At 32.6% G+C, this 25,091-nt stretch overlaps 1 protein-coding gene across 6 annotated transcripts in view; it reads left to right on the top strand.

Annotated features, from left to right (window-relative positions):
• Window positions 1-25,091, top strand: part of LOC6036095 (G protein-coupled receptor kinase 1) — a 301,613-nt gene that overhangs the window by 207,251 nt on the left and 69,271 nt on the right. For all 6 annotated transcript variants that reach the window (XM_038255303.1, XM_038255309.1, XM_038255304.1 and 3 more), the window contains exons 6-7: window positions 4,947-5,135; window positions 19,118-19,309. In XM_038255303.1, coding sequence (XP_038111231.1) covers window positions 4,947-5,135; window positions 19,118-19,309 — 381 coding nt within the window. The remainder of the gene's footprint in view (window positions 1-4,946; window positions 5,136-19,117; window positions 19,310-25,091) is intronic.

Genomic DNA, 25,091 nt, shown 5'->3' on the forward strand with positions numbered 1-25,091 from the left:
GTAGGTTATAATTATGACAAGGAAAATCGAATTCTTAATTTAACTTTTAACTATTCAAAGTTAAATTCACAAAATAGTTTTTTTTTATTATCAAACAAAAATTATGATTGAAGGGATTAAAAAAGACATGGTTTAGGAGAAAATTGTGTTTTTGAAAAATATTGAAAACCATGACAAAACAATCTTAACAATCATTTTTTGAAGTATAACCAAATTAGCACTCGAAAATGGCTTTACAATTTTATTTATGGGTAATTCTCTACCAACTCACACGAAATCGGGAAAAGTTGCCCCAACCCCTCTTCGATTTGCGTGAAACTTTGTCCTAAGGGGTGAAACAAAACTTTTTTCGTAAAATCGCGATAACTCGTGATGTTTATAAGCAAACCCCTTATGTCTATATATCAAAATTTTTGTAATTGTCTGCTCTACAACATTGTACAACATTATTACACTCTTAAAAATAACCCTGCAAAGTTAGAAAAAACACGAAATTTTAAAATGAAAAATTTTGTTCTAAATGAAAAAATGACCCTTCAGGGTCAATGTAGATTCGAAAAGAACATGGGTAATTCTCCGCCAACTCACACAGCAGTTGCCCCGACCCCTCTTCGATTTGCGTGAAACTTAGTCCTAAGGGGTAACTTTTGTCCCTGATCACGAATCCGAGGTCCGTTTTTTGATATCTCGTGACGGAGGGGCGGTACGACCCCTTCCATTTTTGAACATGTGAAAAAATAGGTGTTTTTCAATAATTTGCAGCCTGAAACGGTGATGAGATAGAAATTTGGTGTCAAAGGGACTTTTATGTAAAATTAGACGCCCGATTTGATGGCGTACTCAGAATTCCGAATAAACGTATTTTCATCGAAAAAAACACTAAAAAAGTTTTAAAAATTCTCCCATTTTCCGTTACTCGACTGTAAAAATTTTGGAACATGTCATTTTATGGGAAATTTAATGTACTTTTCGAATCAACATTGACCCAGAAGGGTCATTTTTTCATTTAGAACAAAAATTTTCATTTTAAAATTTCGTGTTTTTTCTAACTTTGCAGGGTTATTTTTTAGAGTGTAACAATGTTCTACAAAGTTGTAGAGCAGACAATTACAAAAATTTTGATATATAGACATAAGGGGTTTGCTAATAAACATCACGAGTTATCGCGATTCTACGAAAAAAAGTTTTGAAAAAGTTGGTCGTCATCGATCATGGCCGTTCATGGTCACCCGCGACAGACACGGACGACGAAACAAAGAGAAACGCAAAAAGTAACTTTTTCAAAACTTTTTTTCGTAAAATCGCGATAACTCGTGATGTTTATAAGCAAACCCCTTATGTCTATATTTCAAAATTTTTGTAATTGTCTGCTCTACAACTTTGTAGAACATTGTTACACTCTAAAAAATAACCCTGCAAAGTTAGAAAAAACACAAAATTTTAAAATGAAAATTTTTGTTCTAAATGAAAAAATGACCCTTCTGGGTCAATGTTTATTCGAAAAGTACATTAAATTTCCCATAAAATGAGATGTTCCAAAATTTTTTACAGTCGAGTAACGGAAAATGGGAGAATTTTCAAAACTTTTTTAGTGTTTTTTTCGATGAAAAATACGTTTATTCGGAATTCTGAGTACGCCATCAAATCGGGCGTCTAATTTTACATAAAAGTCCCTTTGACACCAAATTTCTATCTCATCACCGTTTCAGGCTGCAAATTGTTGAAAAACACCTCTTTTTTCGCATGTTCAAAAATGGAAGGGGTCGTACCGCCCCTCCGTCACGAGATATCAAAAAACGGACCTCGGTTTCGTGATCAGGGACAAAAGTTACCCCTTAGGACAAAGTTTCACGCAAATCGAAGAGGGGTCGGGGCAACTTTTCCCGATTTCGTGTGAGTTGGTAGAGAATTACCCACATTAAATTTCCCATAAAATGACATGTTCCAAAATTTTTTACAGTCGAGTAACGGAAAATGGAAGAATTTTTAAAACTTTTTTAGTGTTTTTTTCAATCAAAAATACGTTTTTTCGGAATTCTGAGTACGCCATCAAATTGGGCGTCTAATTTAAAATAAAAGTCCCTTTGACACCAAATTTCTATCTCATCACCGTTTCAGGCTGCAAATTATTGAAAAACACCTCTTTTTTCGCATGTTCAAAAATGGAAGGGGTCGTACCGCCCCTCCGTCACGAGATATCTAAAAACGGACCTCGGTTTCGTGATCAGGGACAAAAGTTACCCCTTAGGACAAAGTTTCACACAAATCGAAGAGGGGTCGGGGCAACTGCTGTGTGAGTTGGCGGAGAATTACCCTTATATGATGCAACTTTTTCAAGTTATAGCTACTTTTAGGTATTAAATTTCGATTTCTTTTTGTTTACTTTTTGACAGAAAAACATCACTGTTCAACTGAGATATCTTGGAAAATGTTGGTCAGATTTTCAATTGTGTTCTTTTTTCTATCAAAATGATTATAATTTTTGAAATGTTTTAATTGCAAATATCCCAATTGTTTCCGAGATATCGTTAAAATTACATCATAAAGAATTTGTATAATCAAAAATAACTTTTTTAAAGGCCTAAAACACTTATTTATAACATTTCTAGAGTATTTTAAATGGTCCTATAAGCTATTGTGTGATATATTTATAGGACCATTAAAAATAAATTCATGATTTTTACATGTGAAGCCAGATTTAAAAATTTTAATAAAAAATTTTGAGGAAAAGTTTTAATTTTAACATTAAAGCTGTTGCAAATATTTTTCAAAGATTATGTCGCCCCACCCCCCTCCCCCCTTCTGTCCCTGCAAATTTGGTCCAAAAAATCAGGGGACAAACATTTTATTTCAAAAAACCTGAAAATTTCAATGGAAATAGAAGTTTAATCAACTGAAAACAATCTAAAATGCCCTATTCTGAATTCAAAATCATATTTAGCATGTTTGGGCTCGTTTAAAAATATTTTAAACATTTATTGGAATTCCAATGTACATCACCGCAAATTTTTTTCCAGCAAAAAGAAATCGTCAAGACTTACACATTTTGGAATTGCAAAATAACTGGACAGATGTATATTGATTTTTAAAACACTTTTTTCATTCAAATGTTGAAACCGTGGCCTGTTATTTTTTTTACCACTACCCCTCGGCGTTGATCAGAGTTGAGGGACATAAACATCAAAAAAAAAAAAAAAAAAATGCAGCGACCTAAAATTGATCCAATACTTTCCGGAATCTCGTGAGTTGGAAAATGAGGGCTTATTGAATGACACAAAAAAGAAGTAAGAAAACATAGGAAATTTTCTCTGTTTTTTCAAAAACTAATTTGAAAAAAACACCTGAAATTCCTAAAAAACCTCAAAAAAAAAATCCCGGGAAATCTACCATTTTTGGACTTCTCGTTTCCCGGGAAATTCGGTCGAGACTCCCGGGAAATTTCAAACATATAAATATCAAAGCTAAATTATATAAACTAGGTAATCACAAAATTATTTGGAGAATTCTAAATTGTTTCGAAAATGGTGAGTAAAATGTTCGATGTTCAAGTTCTTCTCTAATCTTCATATTCGGAAAGTGTAAATTTTAAATTCCATTTATTATAAATGAAAGAAGCCAAAAAATGTGGTCCACAAATTTATCTTAAAGTAGCAGTTGCATCCCAGATATAAAATAATTTTTTTTTCGAAATATTTTATTTTTATTTATTTATTATTTCTAAAAGGGGAAAGCTATTTCTCGAGCATAGCAATCCTCATAGTCTGTTTATTTAGTCCCTAAGTTAATTTGGCTGTATCAAGGTAATTTCCATTTTTGATGTTAATAAGTCATTTTGTGTTTCACGTCAACCACAATATTAAATTCTAGAGATATTTTGAATGGGTCCTATAAGCTATTGCCTTTTATAGGACCTTTAAAAAAACTCTACGATTATATTTTCGGGGACAAAACTCTGGCGATCTTTGTAAAGTTAATGTCCGCCAATTGTGAATATTTGGGTTTTCCGGAGAACTGTAAATTTTTCTTCAATGAATATTTATAATTGACATTATAAAAAGGAAAAAAAAGTTGATCAAGTCGTTGCAAAAATCTCGATAAGGGAAATATATTATTTGTAAACATGTAAAACTAAAATTTTTAGTCCCAAAAAGCTCAAGAAACGATCTTGTATTTGCAGATTAAAAAAAAATCATAAGGTACATATAGTTCCTCCAAATAATAAGGATACTGAAAATAACGTTTCATAGAATAAGTATGAAAACATTGTAAGTAATTACATTTAAAAACAAATTTACGAAATTACACCAGAAAAGTGGTAAAATTACACATTTTTATAGGTAAATTTACACATTTTTTCTGACATAAAATATGTACCTCTTCTGTGTAAAATTAAAATGCATTCCCCTGCATTTTAAATCATTTTTAGCATGTTTGGGTTGGTTTAAACATCTTTTAATTTTTTGAAAATATTCGATGTTTAGTACCGCAAGTTTTTTTTTTCGTAAACTTTGTTGTTTTCGTCAAATCTTACTTTTTTTGAAAACTAATGATTGCAAAACAACTGAACTAGTGTAAAATGCATTTTAAAGCACTTTTTGCATTCAAATGTTGAGACTATGCACCCCCTCTCCCCCCTCCCGTCGACCCCGGCCCGAGCCGTGGGACAAAACCATTGAAAAATATTTGCATCGGCCATATTTAATTAAAATTAAGAAATAGCTATGGCGTCATCCTATTTTGGGAATTTACATTTTTATTATCTCAACAATGTTCAATGCGTTCAAAAATGTATTTGATTTTCAATTGGCAGTAAAATGAAAATTACAAGGATATAAAAAGATATCTGAAATCTCAGAGAATAGCATAATCTAACAAAGTTATTTACAATTCGTGACGTACAAAAAATTGATTCCGTCTCTTTCTTTCTATCTCTCCCTCCCTTACAGGAATACTCGAAGGAGGCGGTGGCGCACGTGCAAAAGTATCTGATGAAGAACGAGGTGCCGGTGAACCTGTTCGAGCCGTACATCGAGGAAATCTTCCACCACCTGCGGGGCGAACCGTTCCGGAAGTTTCTCGAAAGCGACAAGTACACCCGCTTCTGCCAGTGGAAGAACCTCGAGCTCAACATCCAGGTTAGTTGATGTGGACGCTTGGTTACTTGATTTTTTTTTGGTTGGGTTGCTGAGATGAGCGATAAACTTGGGCTTCTTTTTACGCGCATAATTTGCTTTCGAGAAGTTCTACTCGCTTTTGCGTCGTTGGCAGTTCTCACAATGCGGCTTCAGGGAAAATCAGTGAATTTTCGCTTCGGTTGGTCATCTATGATTTTCCCGTAGTACTTCTTGGCGTACGCCCACACTTGACATTTTTGAACTGTGAAAAAATGTCTAAAAATATTTTTGTCTGAAGTTATTTTTGAAATTTTATGTAAACGAACAAGATGATATTTCTAAAGTAACAGTATGATAAAAGTGAAATATTAATTCCAAAGACATTTTTTCAGCTGTGTCTTACTATTGCCAACACACAATCACGCACAAGTACACAGAAAGCTAGTATGCTTTGGAGAGATGCGCCCTTTGTCTCGGTCACCGATAATGGCATTTGGTGGAATTGTGCTGACTGTGCGACAAAGGGCGATTTCTTTCTATGTTATTGGGTACACGCTAAAAAAAATACACATTTTTGAATAAGTATTTTTTTTAGTCATTGTGATTTATTGTAAAATAAATTTCTTACAAAATCTCAACGTAAGTTAAATTAGAAAACAATAATAACTTTCAATCACCGTGTAAAATACCAAGACTAATGGCAGGGTCACAAACCACTTGATCTCTATTTTGCGTTCGAGGTTGTGTTTGAGTGTGTAGTGTAGTGGTTCGATCAGCAGATCTTGGAGTGCGCGAAATTTGACGACGAGTGGCGATGAGAATTCCGGGGAAGCAAATCAGCAGAAAGTGGATGGCTCCTGCTTTTGCTGCCATCACCACCGAAACCACCCACCAATTGATCCAAACCATTGGACTTTTGTGTGACGATGAGGTTGGTTGGATTATGGTGATGATGATGGTGATTATTGATGTTTCTTGGGACAAAGTTGTCTGTAAAAGTTTAAAATAAGTGGAAGTTTTTTGTGTTTTAATTTTAAAGACAACGCAACTAATTAATATAAAATACATTAAGCTAAAAATTTATTGGAAATCTCAACTTGAAAAAAAATACCTTTTATTAAATCCCAAAAACATACATGATTTTCAAATTTTATGCCTAATTGAAGCACAGAGAATCACAAAAAAACTAAGGGTTTAAATACAAGTTAAGTAAAAAATATTGAAACGCCAATGCACCATCCATGTACCTTCCAAAGACCCATCACCCAGGAAAAAAGGCACTCAAGTTCCCTGTGCCATCATATCTTATTGGAATGCTGGCCCGCAATTTGGTGTTGATGGGTGGCACACTCAGGAAAAGGAAAAGTCCAAGATTTTCCCCCCAACCCACGCACCCACCCATCTCAGGGAGCATCAAAGTGCCAATAACAGACATCGTTCGGTACCAAAGTCTGTTTGTTTTCTGCTCTTGGAATGCCCTCATCTCCGCTTCTTTGTTGGCTTATTTCGGCGAAGACAATCGATTTACTGCACAATTTTTACGGATTCGAAATTGCTTTCCAAAATGTACCAATTTTCCCACGAATTTCTCAGCAGCCATTTTTTGGGCCAGGAATATTGGATTATCTACCTTGGGGCGCTTTTTTTTTATTTTATTTTCACTCGATTTCCCCATCGCCGTCAACAAATGGTGAGAAAAATCTGCTTTCCCCCTCCACCTAAACGACCACGCGGGAAAACAAACAATCTCGCGCCCACGCGCCACAACTGGCAACGATTTTCCCGGAAAATTCCCTTCTATCTCTCGATACTTGATCCCAAGGGAATGGTGGAAAGAGAGGAATCACAAATCCGTATAAATAATTTCAAGATTTTTCAGGTGTAAACCGAAAACGCGATCAAAAATTAATTGTCGGTGTACAGGACGCCGCACTGTTTAATCATTTTCTGACGTCCATTCAATTTTGCAGTCCAAATCCAGTCATTGAAATGGAAAAATAAAATCTTTTTTAAATTTTCCTTTTGTTGATTTGTATGCACCTACGTTGAAGACCAAGATTGTTTACTTTTTGCTCTTTGGTCTGACATGTCTTGGTCTGACAGATTTGGTCTGTCAGCTTTATCATGGATTTTGGTCTGGTCTAGGCGAGGGATAGGACACAGCACCTTCCTGACTTGATCCCTTTGATTCGCGTGAAAAGCTCACGCTCTTTGTCAGAAGGAGAGGGAGAGAGAGTGAGTATTTTATTCCAGTCACTTGGCGGAGAACTAAGTGCAAATTTGGCAAATGCCAGGGACAGTCGGAGACGCGAAATTTGAATAACTTTTCAATTTGGCCAATAAATTGATTTGATGGAAAAGTTTCCGTTTTGGCAGATGATTTTGTTTGGCGAAAATGGAAGAAGCGCGCCTTCGAGGAAGGCGAAAGTTTTCCGGGGTACGACGTGCTTTACCGGATCGATGGGTTTTCACTGGAAGGTGGGTTGGTGAGGGGTAGCATGAGTGAAAACTTAATTAGAACGAGCAATTTCACGGTGAGTGATGATTAGTGTTGGCGGGGAAGGGATAGTTTTCGGTGGAATTCACTTACAGTTTGTGGATGGTTGAATGATCAGGTATTTAATAAAATATTAAAATACATTTAAATATAATAAAATACCAAAATGACAAAAAATTTAGAAAAATGACAAAAATGACAAATTTAACAATAATGACAAAAATGATAAAAATGACAAAAATTACAAAAATTACAAAAATTACAAAAATTACAAAAATTACAAAAATTACAAAAATTACAAAAATTACAAAAATTACAAAAATTACAAAAATTACAAAAATTACAAAAATTACAAAAATTACAAAAATTACAAAAATTACAAAATTACAAAAATTACAAAATTACAAAAATTACAAAATTACAAAAATTACAAAAATTACAAAATTACAAAATTACAAAATTACAAAATTACAAAATTACAAAATTACAAAAATTACAAAAATTACAAAATTACAAAATTACAAAATTACAAAAATTACAAAATTACAAAAATTACAAAATTACAAAAATACAAAAATACAAAAATTACAAAATTACAAAATTACAAAATTACAAAATTACAAAAATTACAAAAATTACAAAATTACAAAATTACAAAATTACAAAATTACAAAATTACAAAATTACAAAATTACAAAAATTACAAAATTACAAAATTACAAAAATTACAAAATTACAAAAATTACAAAATTACAAAATTACAAAATTACAAAATTACAAAAATTACAAAATTACAAAATTACAAAATTACAAAAATTACAAAAATTACAAAATTACAAAAATTACAAAAATTACAAAAATTACAAAAATTACAAAAATTACAAAAATTACAAAAATTACAAAAATTACAAAAATTACAAAAATTATAAAAATTACAAAAATTACAAAAATTACAAAAATTACAAAAATGACAAAAATGACAAATTTAACAATAATGACAAAAATGATAAAAATGACAAAAATTACAAAAATTACAAAAATTACAAAAATTACAAAAATTACAAAAATTACAAAAAATACAAAAATTACAAAAATTACAAAAATTACAAAATTACAAAATTACAAAAATTACAAAAATACAAAAATTACAAAATTACAAAATTACAAAATTACAAAAATTACAAAATTACAAAATTACAAAATTACAAAAATTACAAAATTACAAAATTACAAAATTACAAAATTACAAAATTACAAAAATTACAAAATTACAAAAATTACAAAAATTACAAAATTACAAAATTAAAAATTACAAAAATTACAAAAATTACAAAATTAAAAATTACAAAAATTACAAAATTACAAAATTACAAAAATTACAAAAATTACAAAAATTACAAAATTACAAAATTACAAAATTACAAAATTACAAAAATTACAAAAATTACAAAAATTACAAAAATTACAAAATTACAAAATTACAAAATTACAAAAATTACAAAATTACAAAAATTACAAAAATTACAAAATTACAAAAATACAAAAATTACAAAATTACAAAATTACAAAATTACAAAAATTACAAAATTACAAAATTACAAAATTACAAAATTACAAAATTACAAAATTACAAAAATTACAAAAATTACAAAAATTACAAAATTAAAAACAAAATTACAAAATTACAAAATTACAAAATTACAAAAATTACAAAATTACAAAATTACAAAAATTAAAAATTACAAAAATTACAAAAATTACAAAAATTACAAAATTACAAAATTACAAAATTACAAAATTACAAAATTACAAAATTACAAAATTACAAAATTACAAAATTACAAAAATTACAAAAATTACAAAAATTACAAAATTACAAAATTACAAAATTACAAAAATTACAAAATTACAAAATTACAAAAATTACAAAAATTACAAAATTACAAAAATTACAAAATTACAAAATTACAAAAATTACAAAATTACAAAAATTACAAAAATTACAAAAATTACAAAATTAACAAAAATTAAAATTAAAAATTACAAAAATACAAAAATACAAAAATACAAAAATACAAAATTACAAAATTACAAAATTACAAAAATAACAAAATTACAAAAATTACAAAATTACAAAAATTACAAAAATTACAAAATTACAAAATTACAAAATTACAAAAATTACAAAATTACAAAAATTACAAAATTACAAAAATTACAAAATTACAAAATTACAAAATTACAAAAATTACAAAATTACAAAATTACAAAATTACAAAAATTACAAAATTACAAAATTACAAAATTACAAAAATTACAAAATTACAAAATTACAAAATTACAAAATTACAAAATTACAAAAATTACAAAATTACAAAATTACAAAAATACAAAAATATAAAATTACAAAAATTACAAAAATACAAAATTACAAAATTACAAAATTACAAAATTACAAAATTACAAAAATTACAAAATTACAAAATTACAAAAATTACAAAAATTACAAAAATTACAAAAATTACAAAAATTACAAAAATTACAAAAATTACAAAAATTACAAAAATTACAAAAATTACAAAAATTACAAAAATTACAAATATTACAAAAATTACAAAAATTAAAAAAATTACAAAAATTACAAAAAATTCAAAAAAAAAAAAATTACAAAAATTACAAAAATTACAAAAATTACAAAAATTACAAAAATTACAAAAATTACAAAAATTACAAAAATTACAAAAATTACAAAAATTACAAAAATTACAAAAATTATAAAAATTACAAAAATTACAAAAATTACAAAAATTACAAAAATTACAAAAAAAATACAAAAATTTCAACCCTCTTACATTTATGATAATGTTTTAATTTTTAGGATGAACCTTAACTCTTAAGTTAATAGTTTGAAAAAAAAAATTGGATTTAGATTTTTCATAAAAAATCTTTATGTTCAAAGATGTTAGTTTGCATTATTTTGCGTTTTGAAAGATTTTTAATATGAAAGGTCGGTCAGTTCTTTATATTTCGTCTTCCCTCTCAAAAATGTTAATTAAATCTCACGCAATTTCAAAACCATTCACAAATGCTCTTGAACTGTTCAAATCGATTTTTTTTCGACTATCAAAAGAGACAATTTAACACATCTTATTGCGACGCACTCTGCTTGGGTTGCTGAGTGGGACCTTTTTTCCACTCCAACCGTCACAAATGAGATTTTGATTCGATTTCAACCTCCAATCGAATAGCCTCATCCGATGAGGACCAAGAGACCCCGGGGATTTGCAAATCACGCTGCCAAAGTTTTCTCTTTTTTTCTCTTTGTAAATGTTTTTGACATTTTGAAATCAAATATTACAAATACAGTTTTACTTTTCCATACTAAAATCAAAAGCCATAATTTTAGTCCTTAATCCAATATTATCAGCATCTCAATGCAATCGACTCTTTTCCGTTCAACCTCGTCAATATCCAATATATTTCCACCAAAAGAAAAAAAAACCTTAAGGGAAAACAAAATTACACTAGAAGGAAAGACCACACCGTTTTACCAGGAACTCGTAATGGTAGCCTGACACGAGAGCGATAAATACTGATTCAATTAATTACCTTATCTAATCACGTCGTCGTCGTCGTCGTCTTCTGGGCGCATCGTCCCTAAGTCCTGCCACGATGGATGTCCTCGCTCCCCCGAGGGAACCCAAAGTACAGTCTGCAGTCAGTGTGGGAAGATTTTTTGCGAGCGAGCTTTTCTTTCCGTGCAAGCAACTCGTAAGATAAGTGTACTTTACGAGTTTCTTTTTGTGCGTAAATAGGCGAGGAAAATTTCCGTTGATGTTTGCCTTAGGTGACGCTCACGTGTGTGTGTGTGGTGATCCATTTTCAAAATTAATTTTCCGTGGAAGTCATTGCGCTAAAGACTTTGCGATTTAAGTGCCCCCTGAGGGGTGATTATGGTTGGAGAGCAATTTCATGATTGGGCATTACATAAAGTTTTCAAACTGGAATAAAAATGATGAAACTCTTTTACAAATACTTTTTTTAAATCATCAAACCCCAATAAAAAAATCACGTCAATATCCCGTCTTGAGTCAGCAATAAAACGCAACCCAAACAGAACAACTTTCCTCTTCCACTTTGAAAACTGACACTTTCACACAAAAGTTGATTCATCCTTCGAAGCATGACTCATCCACACGTGCCCGGCCATGGTGAGGAACGTGATTGAAAAACTTTTGCCGCCCATTTTTCTCAAGAAGCAAGCTTCTTCAAACACGTTCTTTATCGTGCAAAACACACACACACACATACACATGAAACGGTATGATTGGTCAAATAATGCTTCTTGGCTTCATTTTTGAGTGAAAAGGTTGCTCAAATTTTGACACGTTTTCCCGAGCAGGGGTAAATAACACGGAAATTCCAAACTTGGGCAAATAACAGGGACCAAAATGTGCCCTTGGTTGATCAGTAATAGATGGTAAAATACATATCATGAAATCATACCAAAATCTTGTATGAGCAATTCCAGCTCAAATCAGGAATTTTCCTGGTACTTTAGTAACCGACCCTCTCCGATCTCAATGAAAATTTGTAGACATGTTATCCTAGGCCTATATAAGCCATTTTTCTGTATATGGAGCCATTTGTACTGGAAAATAACATTTGAGAAGGGCGTAAAGTATTTAAATATTTTTGTATTTTGCAATTTAAAAATTACTGTATCTCAAAGCCGTTGCATCGTATCAAAAAGTGGTCGAAGACAATCTTGTAGGAAATTGGACGGGCTTTCAGAAAAAAATACACTGAAACAAAAATACACGCCACTTTTATGACATTATTCGATTTTTAAGTTCAAAAGTTAAATTTCAAGGTGATGTCACGATTTTTTTCGTTCAAAATTTTTGAGGAAATACACTAAGATGTTACCAAACTGACGAAAAATGCAGGATGGTATGTCTCTCCTAAAAAAAATACAAAAATCATTTACCAAAACTGATTTTTTTTTTTGAAAAGTGGTCTAAGCGTCAACATTTTCAAAAACCAGTAAAGGGAATCGATTCCCCAGACAATGTTACATAAAAGTCTCCATATTGACCATTGTCCTATGTCCAATCCTTGGGAAGATACAGCGGTTTTAAAAATAAAAATGCTGAAAAAAATGTTTTTTTGTGGTTTTTGGTATGACAGACTTGGATTTTCAGCATCGTAAATATTTTTACCGGAAAGCTCGTTCAATTTTCCATAAGTTTGCCTGTGACAGCTTTTTGATTTTTTTTTTGCTTTTTTCTTATTATTTTTATTGTTATTTATTATTTTTATTTTTTTATTATTACTATATAGTACAAAACAGGATTTTTTTAGAAACTTGTTCTGTCAAAACCATAGTCAAGATCAGAAACCAAATAATCGTTTTACGAAAATAAGAGAAATGAATACAAAATTAAGGTAAAAATATTCGATGTTCTGCACTTTCTGATAAATTTGGTTTCTTTGACATAGATCAAGCTATGATCAAAGTTATTTGAATAACTTTTTTTTTTTTTGATTATTTTTATTTTCAATCTTATCAATATCAATTATAAATAATTTTCTGACCCATGAAAAAATAAAAAATAATAATTGAGAGTAGCTATTAAACTGTTCAGATTAATTTCCTTTTTTGATTGTTGTGCACAGTGCACAGTGTGCGAAATTGAAACAAAAATCGTACTTAATTAAATGTGAGCAATTCTCTAAGATTTCGGTCATTCGATTTTTTTTTGTATTTTTTAATCCGGCTGAAACTTTTTTGGTGCCTTCGGTATGCCCAAAGAAGCCATTTTGCATCATTAGTTTGTTCATTTAATTTTCCATACAAATTTGGCAGCTGTCCATACAAAAATGATATGTGAAAATTCAAAAATCTGTATGTTTGATGGAATTTTTTGATCGATTTGGTGTCTTGGGCAAAGTTGTAGGTGTGGATATGGACTACACTGAAAAAAATGATACACGGTACAAAAAAGTTAGTGATTTTTAATTTAACTTTTTGTTTTGATTTGCAAAAAAACACTATTTTTATTTTTTTTTATTTTTCGATATGTTTTAGAGGACATAAAATGCCAACTTTTCATAAATTTCCAGAGTAGAGCAAGTCTCTACGAAATCGGCAGATTTCGACCATTTTTATTTTTTGTATTTTTTGATTTAACTCAAACTTTGTGGAGGCCTTCCCTATGACCAAATAAGCTATTTTGCGTCATTGGTTCACCCATACAAGTCTCCATACAATTTTGGCTGCTGTCCATACAAAAATGGTATGTAAATATTCAAACAGCTGTAACTTTTGAGTGAATTTTCTGATCAATTTGGTGTCTTCGGCAAAGTTGTAGGTATTGTTGAGGACTTTTGAGAAACAAATAAGCACACGGAAAAAAAATTGCAGATTTTTTCATCAACTTTTTTTTCACTAAATCTCAATTTCCCAAAACACGTATTTTTTTTTGATTTTCGAGATTTTTTGATATGTTTTAGGGGACAAAAATCCGCAACTTTTGAGCCATAGAAGAACATGGTCAAAAAATCTGTCGCCGAGTTATTAATTTTTGAAAAAAATAGTGATTTTTGGAAAAATTGAAGTTTCATGCAAAAACAAGTTTGACATTATTTTTTAATGCAAAATTGAATTTGCAATCGAATAGTACTTTACAGGTTTATTGATAAAGGGCTCCGTTTACAAAATATAGCCACCGAAAGTATGATTTACGCGAAATATTTGCAGTTTTTCTAATTTTTTAAAAATGGTGACCATGAGTGACCATTTCCAAAATTTTTTTTTTTAAGTTCAGAAAATTTGATATAAAATTGTCTAAGAGACATTGAAGATTGGATCTCGGGTTGCTGAGATAGAGCCGCTTTAAGAAAAAGAAACACGAAAATTGAAGTTTTCAAAATCTCACAAAAAACACACACCAATTTCTAATGACGATATATCAGCAATTAATGGTCCGATTTTCAATGTTAATACATGACACATTCGTGAAATTTTTTGGTCTTTTCGAAAAAAATATTTTGAATTTTTTTAAATCAAGACTACAATTTTAAATGGGCGTAATATTCAATGTATTCCCTTTTAAAATGTTAGTCTCGATTAAAAATCTTCAAAATATTTTTTTCGAAATCGGACCATTAATTGCTTTTGAAAATCGGACCATTAATTGCTGAGATAACGTCATTAGAAAATGGTGGGCTGATTGGGTGAGACTTAGAAAACTTCGAAGCTTTTCATTTTTTATAATTAGTGCCCATGTTTGCCCACCTTTGAAAAAAAAATATTTTTGAAAGCTGAGAAAATTCTCTATATTTTGCTTTGATGAACTTTGTTGATACGACCCATAGTTGCTGAGATATTGCCATGCAAAGGTTAAAAAACAGGAAAATTTATGTTTTCTAAGTCTCACCCAAACAACCCACTATTTTCTAATGTCGATATCTCAGCAATTAATAGTTCGATTTTCAATGTTAAAATATGAAACATTCGTGAAATTTTCCGATCTTTTCGAAAAATTAAAAAAAAATGTATAATCAAGACTAACATTTCAAATGGGCGTAATATTGAATGTTTGGCCCTGCCAATTGACCCAATTCCGCATTTGTAACAATTTTGTTTTGAAAATCGCTCTTTATTTAGAGCGGAGGCTTTATGTGGCCATCCAAAATGCACTTAACTCTATTAAAGCATTTCTGGACGTTTTCGACTGTTAGGATAGGTTTGAAAAATCTGAAAATATTTTAATTGGAAAGATCAGACAATTTTACATAAGAATGACTTATATGCACTTTTGACGCATTCATTTTGAAACAGAAACTAGAATGAATTAAATGTTTGAAAAATCAGTTTTGAGCCAATTCTGTCAGGCGCAGAGTGAACTGCCGTTTACATATTTTTTTGTTTATTTATGATTGATTTCAACATAAATTTGCAAACTGTCAAGTGCATATAGCCATTGTAATGTAAAATTGTGTGATCTTTCCGATTAAAATATTTTCAGATTTTTAAAAAATGACCTAACATTTGAAAACCTTTAAAAAATGCTTTGTGAAAGAATTGGCCACTTTTTCATTATTTTACTTGTACTATAGAGACCATTATTATTTAAGTTGTAAGAAAAAACTAACTTAATCCACCTATGTGGTTGATGCCTTCCTCACTTTTTACCAACAATGGGTAACTTTTTACCAACAATAGGTAATATGCGTGGTTTGGACAAATATTTCAGCTATTTTTTTAGATCTAGAAAAATACTGGACTCGTTGGAAAGGTCTTGCAATTACCTAACCAACGATGGGTCGGATGATGGATCCAGACATCGTTTACATACATTCAAGTGAGATACGGCTTCAAAAAAGTACATAAATATCTCTTAAGTGGTCATAATTCAAGACAGGGTTGCCAGATCTTCAATGTTGTGGACTCGTTGGAAAGGTCTTTCAATTAACTAACCAACGATGGGTTGGAAGATGGATCCGGACATCGTTTACATACATTTAAGTGAGATCCGGCTTCAAAAAAGTACATAAATATCTCTTAGGTGGTCATAACTCGAGACAGGGTTGCCACATCTTCAATGTTGTGGACTCGTTGGAAAGGTCTTTCAATTACCTAACCAACGATGGGTTGGATGATGGATCCGGACATCGTTTACATACATTTAAGTGAGATCCGGCTTCAAAAAAGTACATAAATATCACTTAAGTGGTCATAACTCGAGACAGGGTTGCCAGATCTTCAATGATGTGGACTCTTTGGAAAGGTCTTTCAATTACCTAATCAACGATGGGTCAGACGATGGATCCGAACATCGTTTACATACATTTAAGTGAGATCCGGCTTCAAAAAAGTACATAAATATCTCTTAAGTGGTCATAACTCAAGACAGGGTTGCCAGATCTTCAATGTTGAGGACTCGTTGGAAAGGTCTTTCAATTAACTAATCAACGATAGGTTGGAAGATGGATCCGGACATCGTTTACATACATTTAAGTGAGATCCGGCTTCAAAAAAGTACATAAATATCTCTTAAGAGGTCATAACTCGAGACAGGGTTGCCAGATCTTCAATGTTGTGGACTCGTTGGAAAGGTCTTTCAATTTCCTAACCAACGATGGGTTGGATGATGGATCCGGACATCGTTTACATACATTTAAGTGAGATCCGGCTTCAAAAAAGTACATAAATATCACTTAAGTGGTCATAACTCGAGACAGTGTTGCCAGATCTTCAATGTTGTAGACTCGTTGGAAAGGTCTTTCAATTACCTAACCAACGATGGGTCGGATGATGGATCCGGACATCGTTTACATACATTTAAATGAGATCCGGCTTCAAAAAAGTACATAAATGTCACTTAAGTGGTCATAACTCGAGAAAGGGTTGCCAGATCTTCAATGTTGTGGACTCGTTGGAAAAGACTTTCAATTACCTAACCAACGATGGGTTGGATGTTGGATCCAGACATCGTGTACATACATTTAAGTGAGATCCGGCTTCAAAAAAGTACATAAATATCTCTTAGGTGGTCATCACTCGAGACAGGGTTGCCACATCTTCAATGTTGTGGACTCGTTGGAAAGGTCTTTCAATTACCTAACCAACGATGGGTTGGATGATGGATCCGGACATCGTTTACATACATTTAAGTGAGATCCGGCTTCAAAAAAGTACATAAATATCACTTAAGTGGTCATAACTCGAGACAGGGTAGCCAGATCTTCAATGTTGTGGACTCTTTGGAAAGGTCTTTCAATTACCTAACCAACGATGGGTTGGAAGATGGATCCGGACATCGTTTACATACATTTAAGTGAGATCCGGCTTCAAAAAAGTACATAAATATCACTTAAGTGGTCATAACTCGAGACAGGGTTGCCAGATCTTCAATGTTATGGACTCGTTGGAAAGGTCTTTCAATTACCTAACCAACGATGGGTTGGATGTTGGATCCAGACATCGTGTACATACATTTAAGTGAGATCCGGCTTCAAAAAAGTACATAAATATCTCTTAGGTGGTCATCACTCGAGACAGGGTAGCCAGATCTTCAATGTTGTGGACTCTTTGGAAAGGTCTTTCAATTACCTAACCAACGATGGGTTGGAAGATGGATCCGGACATCGTTTACATACATTTAAGTGAGATCCGGCTTCAAAAAAGTACATAAATATCACTTAAGTGGTCATAACTCGAGACAGGGTTGCCAGATCTTCAATGTTATGGACTCGTTGGAAAGGTCTTTCAATTATCTAACCAACGATGGGTCGGATGATGGATCCGGACATCGTTTACATACATTTAAGTGAGATCCGGCTTCAAAAAAGTACATAAATATCACTTAAGTGGTCATAACTCGAGACAGGGTAGCCAGATCTTCAATGTTGTGGACTCTTTGGAAAGGTCTTTCAATTACCTAACCAACGATGGGTTGGAAGATGGATCCGGACATCGTTTACATACATTTAAGTGAGATCCGGCTTCAAAAAAGTACATAAATATCACTTAAGTGGTCATAACTCGAGACAGGGTTGCCAGATCTTCAATGTTATGGACTCGTTGGAAAGGTCTTTCAATTATCTAACCAACGATGGGTCGGATGATGGATCCGGACATCGTTTACATGCATTTAAGTGAGATCCGGCTTCAAAAAAGTACATAAATATCACTTAAGTGGTCATAACTCGAGACAGGGTTGCCAGATCTTCAATGTTGTGGACTCGTTGGATAGGTCTTTCAATTAACTAACCAACGATGGGTCGGATGATGGATCCGGACATCGTTTACATGCATTAAAATGAGATCCGGATATATGTGAATACACATTTTTATACATAACTTTTGAACTAGTTATCGAAACTTCAAACAATTCAATAGCGATGTATGGGACCCTAAACCAAGTCGATTGCAACTGGTTTGATCAAAATCGGTTCAGCCAGTGCTGAGAAAACTCAGTGAGAATTTTAGTCACATACATACATACACACACATACACACACACATACACACACACATACACACACACATACACACACACAGACATTTGTTCAGTTTTCGATTCTGAGTCGATATGTATACATGAAGATGGGTCTTTGAGTTTTTAATAAAAAGTTCATTTTTAGAGCAGGATTATAGCCTTACCTCAGTGAGGAAGGCAAAACGTAGGGATATAGTCTGAGACGTAAAATATAGAAAATGTTAGGGAAAAAACACAGCCAAAGTTGACCCCAGAAAAAATGCAATATTAAAATCATTGACAAAATCACATAGAACAAATCAAACTTCCAACCCTATTTTTTTGCAAATTTTTACAGTTTTTCGTTTCGATGCTTTATTAAGATCAAAAATTGGTTTAAAAATTGATTTTTGGTGAATTTTAAGATCGAAGCTCGCTTAGATGCGGGGATCCGTTGTAGAGGGTTAAGCAATTGATACATAAAATTAATTAAATAATCGTTTTCCCTCTCTTCCCAGCTCACGATGAACGACTTCAGCGTGCACCGGATCATCGGGCGGGGCGGCTTCGGTGAGGTGTACGGCTGCCGGAAGGCCGACACCGGCAAGATGTACGCGATGAAGTGTCTGGACAAGAAGCGCATCAAGATGAAACAGGGCGAAACGTTGGCGCTGAACGAGCGGACGATGCTGTCGCTGGTTAGCACGGGGGTAAGTTGGCGCCAAAATTGTCTGCCCTCCTCCTCCTCCTCGGGAGGGTACTTAACCTCAAAAAGCAAGCGAAGGATTAGCACTTTCGGGGGGGTGGAACTAACCTCAATTGTACAGCACATTGCGCGAACGCACTGCACTGGAAGTAATGCAAACTGCAGCTCGGTAATGGCATTCAGTTGTAGTGGGGGGAAGAGCAAAGTGAAAAGTCACTTTGCATTCATTTCTCCTACGTTTGCAGCAACCGGAAGGGAATGGGTTTTCATTTTTTTTCTAAGGGGGAATTGGGGTAAAAAGGACTACAGACAAAACTAAAAGTTCTAGAAAAAAAATAAAATTTTGAGTTTCTAGAATTGACCCCGATTGCCCCTTCTTTTTTTGTGGGGGGCAAAGCAGTGCCATTTTTCCCCATTAGGATTTCCACTCTCGCAGCGAGAGGTCCTTTTCTGCTGAATCGCTCGCCACTTCCTAAAAGCTATCCTAGAGTAAAAAAAAATTACGACGAAGAAAGCATTGTGTGCCACTACGGACCAGCACCGTCGCCACCTCCTGTCAGGAATAAATTGAGTGCGCAGTAATGTTATAACGGGGCGAGGTCAATCCAGCGCCGTACCTTGTCCCAGCTCAGGGAAGTAGCAATTCTAGGAAAGCAGAGCACCGAGAACTGACTTAATGAGCTGCGAAAAAAATGACGCTCCAACCCGTGATCGTACCTCGGGTGAAAATGTCACCAAAAAGGGAGGAGGTTGAAGCATTTTAGAGTGGCTTTGTTTGGAAAAAGGAATGGGGGCGAGGTATTAGTAGTACTTGCGATGAGAATTAATCAAATTTGAATTGGTAAGTTATTGGGCTTATGAAGCGTAATGAAGTTAGTTAGTTTCAAATGTTACTCTAAACCTATTTGAGTTTATTTTTCTTTACCATTCTTAAGGAACTAGATGATTTCATTCTCTTTTGGAGCTATTTTTGATTAATACATTTCGATTCAACATTTCAATCGTTTTCTTTTAGAAATTCGAGCAGTTCTCTCGAATTTTGCAAAAAAGAATCATAATTTTATTTTTGCAATTTTTTTATTTGTATGAAACTTTTTCCATCAACTCATTATGTCCAAATAAGCCATTTTGCATAATCGTTTCTTCATACAAGTCTCCATACAAATTTGGGGGCTGTTCATAGAAAAGTGCTATGAAAACATTTGAAAATCTGTATCTCAAGATGACATTTTCTGATCGATGTTGTTTTCGGCAAAGTTTCAGATTATTATTCAGATTCCATAAAAAAGTGTTAAATATATACCCTTTTGTAAATAACACAACAAAGCAATCAGAAAATCCCTTCTCGAGATACAGATTTTCAAATGTTTTCTCAGCACTTTTGAATGATCATCCCAAAATTTCAAAAATTTAATACAAATAAAAAAATGAAAAGTCGATTTGCGAAATTCTACAGATTTGCTCACTAACCGGTTAATGATACTTTTTACAACTGGGGCATTCCTTCCCAAGTGACCACGCGTCCAACATCGACCTTCACCAAATCTGCTCATATTTGGCATAGGGGTTGTTTTTGCCCCAAAAACAAAGAATCCCAAGTTTGGTGACATTTGGTCCACCCCCGCGCACGTGGCATCCCCCTCTTTTTCTGAGATTTTTGAAAAACCTCATTTTTAAAATGCATTTTGCTAAGAGAAAAGTTTACAAAAAGTGAACTTTTGGCTATGCATATTTGAAGATTTTTTGACGTAGAATCGAATGGCGTACTCAAAATTTACTAACAGTGTTGCCAGATATGAAAATTTTGCGCTTTAAGTTTTAAAATGCATTTTTAATCCTTCGATTGCTGAGAGTTTTTTACATTAAATTCAATCAAAACCTCAGGGTAAATTGAATATTTCTTGAGATATCAAATTTTTAAGTTGGATAGCTCTGTATTGCATAGCAAATGTTTTACTTAAGAGCGAGTCCACGAGCAAAGCATACCCATCTCGCATCGACCTCACCAATCTGCCTAAAATTTTCAGGGGTTGTTTGTACATATAAAACTAGCATCTGGCCAAAATATGAGCACTCTAGGTCAACGGGAAGTGGGGCAAATCGGGACACAAAGTTTGAAGGTTCAAAAACGTCAAAAATCGTAAAAAGACTGTAACTTGAGTAAAATTCAATTTAATTTCTAAATTTAAAATGCATCTGAAAGGGCTTAAAAAATGCAACCAAATGCAGGGTAAAGCATCCCAATTGGTTGAATCTAAAGGGAGTTATTGGCATTTTAGTGAAAAAATAGCACAATTTTCAAACTCAAATAAAAAAGTGTTCCATCCAGATATCAACTCGGTTCGACCTGCAGCTTGTAGGGGACATCTGGGACTACCATCTGAGACTGAGAACGCTTTGGGTAAGGCAGTTTAACAAATTAAATTGACACTTTTACTTTTAGTGAATTTTTTGGTTGTAAATGTTTGCTCGGGGGACCCCTTAGATCCCATTTTCTGATGATAATTTCATCATATTCGTGTTCCTGAGACAATTTCACAATAGAAACATGCATAAAAATGTTTATTTTCATCCATTTTAACCCTTTAAAAAATGAAAGTTAAAAAAAATTGAGATGCTGCTTTTTTCTGGTGTCATCTAGTATCCTTGGAAACAAACTTGATTTTCAATAAATATGAATCGAAGATTTTTTTTAACTTTCATTTTTTAAAGGGTTAAAATGGATGAAAATGAACATTTTTATGCATGTTTCTATTGTGAAATTGTCTCAGGAACACGAATATGATGAAATTATCATCAGAAAATGGGAACTAAGGGGTCCCCCGAGCAAAAATTTACAACCAAAAAATTCACTAAAAGTAAAAGTGTCAATTTAATATGTTAAACTGCCTTACCCAAAGCGTTCTCAGTCTCAGATGGTAGTCCCAGATGTCCCCTACAAGCTGCACGTCGAACCGAGTTGATATCTTGATGGAACACTTTTTTATTTGAGTTTGAATATTGTGCTATTTTTTCACTAAAATGCCAATAACTCCCTTTAGATTCAACCAATTGGGATGCTCTACCCTGCATTTTGTTGCATTTTTTAAGCCCTTTCAGATGCATTTTAAATTTAGAAATTAAATTGAATTTTACTCAAGTTACAGTCTTTTTACGATTTTTGACGTTTTTGAACCTTCAAACTTTGTGTCCCGATTTGCCCCACTTCCCGTTGACCTAGAGTGCTCATATTTTGGCCAGATGCTAGTTTTATATGTACAAACAATCCCTAAAAAATTTCAGGTAGATTGGTGAGGTCCAAACGACGTCCCATACAAAGGGGTATGCCCTGTTCGTGGACTCGCTCTTAACCATAAATTTTCAACAGTACATTGTAGGCCTTGAAATTAGTTTTTTTTTCAATTTCTTAACGGAAGCAAGTGAATGTTCCAAACTTGAATTTATGTATGTATGTATTGTATGTATGCATTTGAACCCTCGTCTTGGCAGAACTTGGCGTGGTTCACGGATATAAGAAAATGACAAAATGTTTAATTTCGAGCGCTTCAACAGAAATTTTCTAGTTTTAAGGCCCCAGAAGCTAGCCTGATAATATGAGCCCAGTTTTGACCTGAAGTAAGAATGGAACTTTAATCACCCGGGGGCCTATGGGGAATTTTCACATTTATCATCTTCTTCGACAAAGTTTTCCAAAACGCTATCAAATTTTCTTATTGTGAAAAATTCTCAAAGATTTTGATCCGGGGAACAAATTTGTAGAACATCGCAAAGCGCTAGGAATTGATCCCGAAAATATATAGGTTAATTTTTTGAGCATGTTTTAAAAAACTTCAAAAACCCTTCAGGAAAAAATTGGACCCACCAACCCTAACCAAATGAGCTCATATTTTCAGGCTAGCTTCTGGGCCATAAACCTAGAAAATTCCAGTTGAAGCGCTCAAAATTAAACATTTTGTCATTTTCTTATATCCGTGAACCACGCCAAGTCCTGCCAAGACGGGGGTTCAAATGCATACATACAATACATATATACATAAATACATACATACATACAATACATACATACATAAATTCAATTTTGGAACATTCACTCGCTTTCGTTAAGAAATTGAAAAAAAAATCAAATTTCAAGGCCTACTATGCAACGTACTGTTGGAAATTTATGGTTAAGTAAAACATTTGCCATGCAATACAGAGCTATCCAACTTAAAAATGTGATATCTTAAGAAATATTCAATTTACCCTGAGGTTTTGATTGAATTTAATGTAAAAAACTCTCAGCAATCGAATGCAACTGTCAGTTTTCCCGTAAGTGCTCGTCCAAAGGGTTAAAAATGCATTTAAAACTTAAAGCGCAAAATTTTCATATCTGGCAACACTGTAAGTAAATTTTGAGTACGCCATTCGATTCTACGTCAAAAAATCTTCAAATATGCAAAGCCAAAAGTTCACTTTTGTAAACTTTTCTCTTAGCAAAATGCATTTTAAAAATGAGGTTTTTCAAAAATCTCAGAAAAAGAGGGGTATGCCACGGGCGCGAGGGTGGACCAAATGTCACCAAACTTGGGATTCTTTGTTTTTGGGGCAAAAACAACCCCCATGCCAAATATGAGCAGATTTGGTGAAGGTCGATGTTGGACGCGTGGTCACTTGGGAAGGAATGACCCAACTATAACATCAGCAAATTATTGCGTCTCAATTCCAAAACATTCTTACTAATTCAATTAAATTTTTTTTTTTAATAATATTGTAAAAATGGAAAATTTGTCATTATTGGGTATTCAATTTAATCAAACCAATATATACCTAAATAGCACTTTTTAATAAATGTGTTCCAAAATGTATGAAATTTTAAAAGCAAAAAATGATGTCTTGTTGACAATCGTCATCCCCAATCAATTTCTTGTTTGCTTGTTTTACCAGATTTTTTAAAATGAATATTTAAATTTGCTTAGAAACATGCTTGAAATTTCGCTTACTTTTTCAAAAAGTCCTATGTACATAAGAAATCTATGACACATTACTGGTTACGAAAAAGAAATCTAGAGTGTGTGTGTGTATGCAAATAACCACACGGGACCACGCGGTCGCTTCTTACAAATTGAGTTGTTTCCATGTATTTTTGATCTACATTCTTTACATGCAAATAACTCGCATAGGCATTTGGAAGGTGACCCATTTAAAGCTCAAAGCATGGCTTGCCAAATTGATTTTTTTTTCACCCTTCAAAATTTCCTCGGAAAATTTAGGGAGCTGATTTTTTTTATTATTGTTAAACATTTACATTCTACATTGTAGTTTTTTTTTTGAAACAAATATAGGCTTTTTAATCTCAATTTTTTCAATTCGGTTTTATTGGTAAATAATCAAGATACAATGAGTTATTTTGAAGTGCATAACAGAGTTTTGGAGTTCCTTTCAGCTGTGTGTTGCATCATAATCCATAAAATTTACTAGCCTAACTACAAACTAAACAAAAAATGGAAGTGTTAAAAATTGTAGGATTATCAAAGAAAAACATTAAATTAAAGCTTAAAATCTGTCTAAGTTCAACATAAAACAGAATTACCTAAACAAAATACTGCTTGTAGACTTTTAAAAGTTTTTTTTTCAGTTTCATAAGTTCGAAGGACGATTATTAGTATAATAATAATTATTTTAATATTCAATATTACGTCCTTTTAACATGTTAGTATTGATAAAAAATTAAAAATATTGTTTTCGAAAAGATCGGAAAATTTTACGGATGTTTCATGTTTTAACATTGAAAATCGGATCAGTAGTTG

This window comes from Culex quinquefasciatus, chromosome 2 (genome assembly GCF_015732765.1).
Source record: "Culex quinquefasciatus strain JHB chromosome 2, VPISU_Cqui_1.0_pri_paternal, whole genome shotgun sequence".
Taxonomy (NCBI): Eukaryota; Metazoa; Arthropoda; class Insecta; order Diptera; family Culicidae; genus Culex; species Culex quinquefasciatus.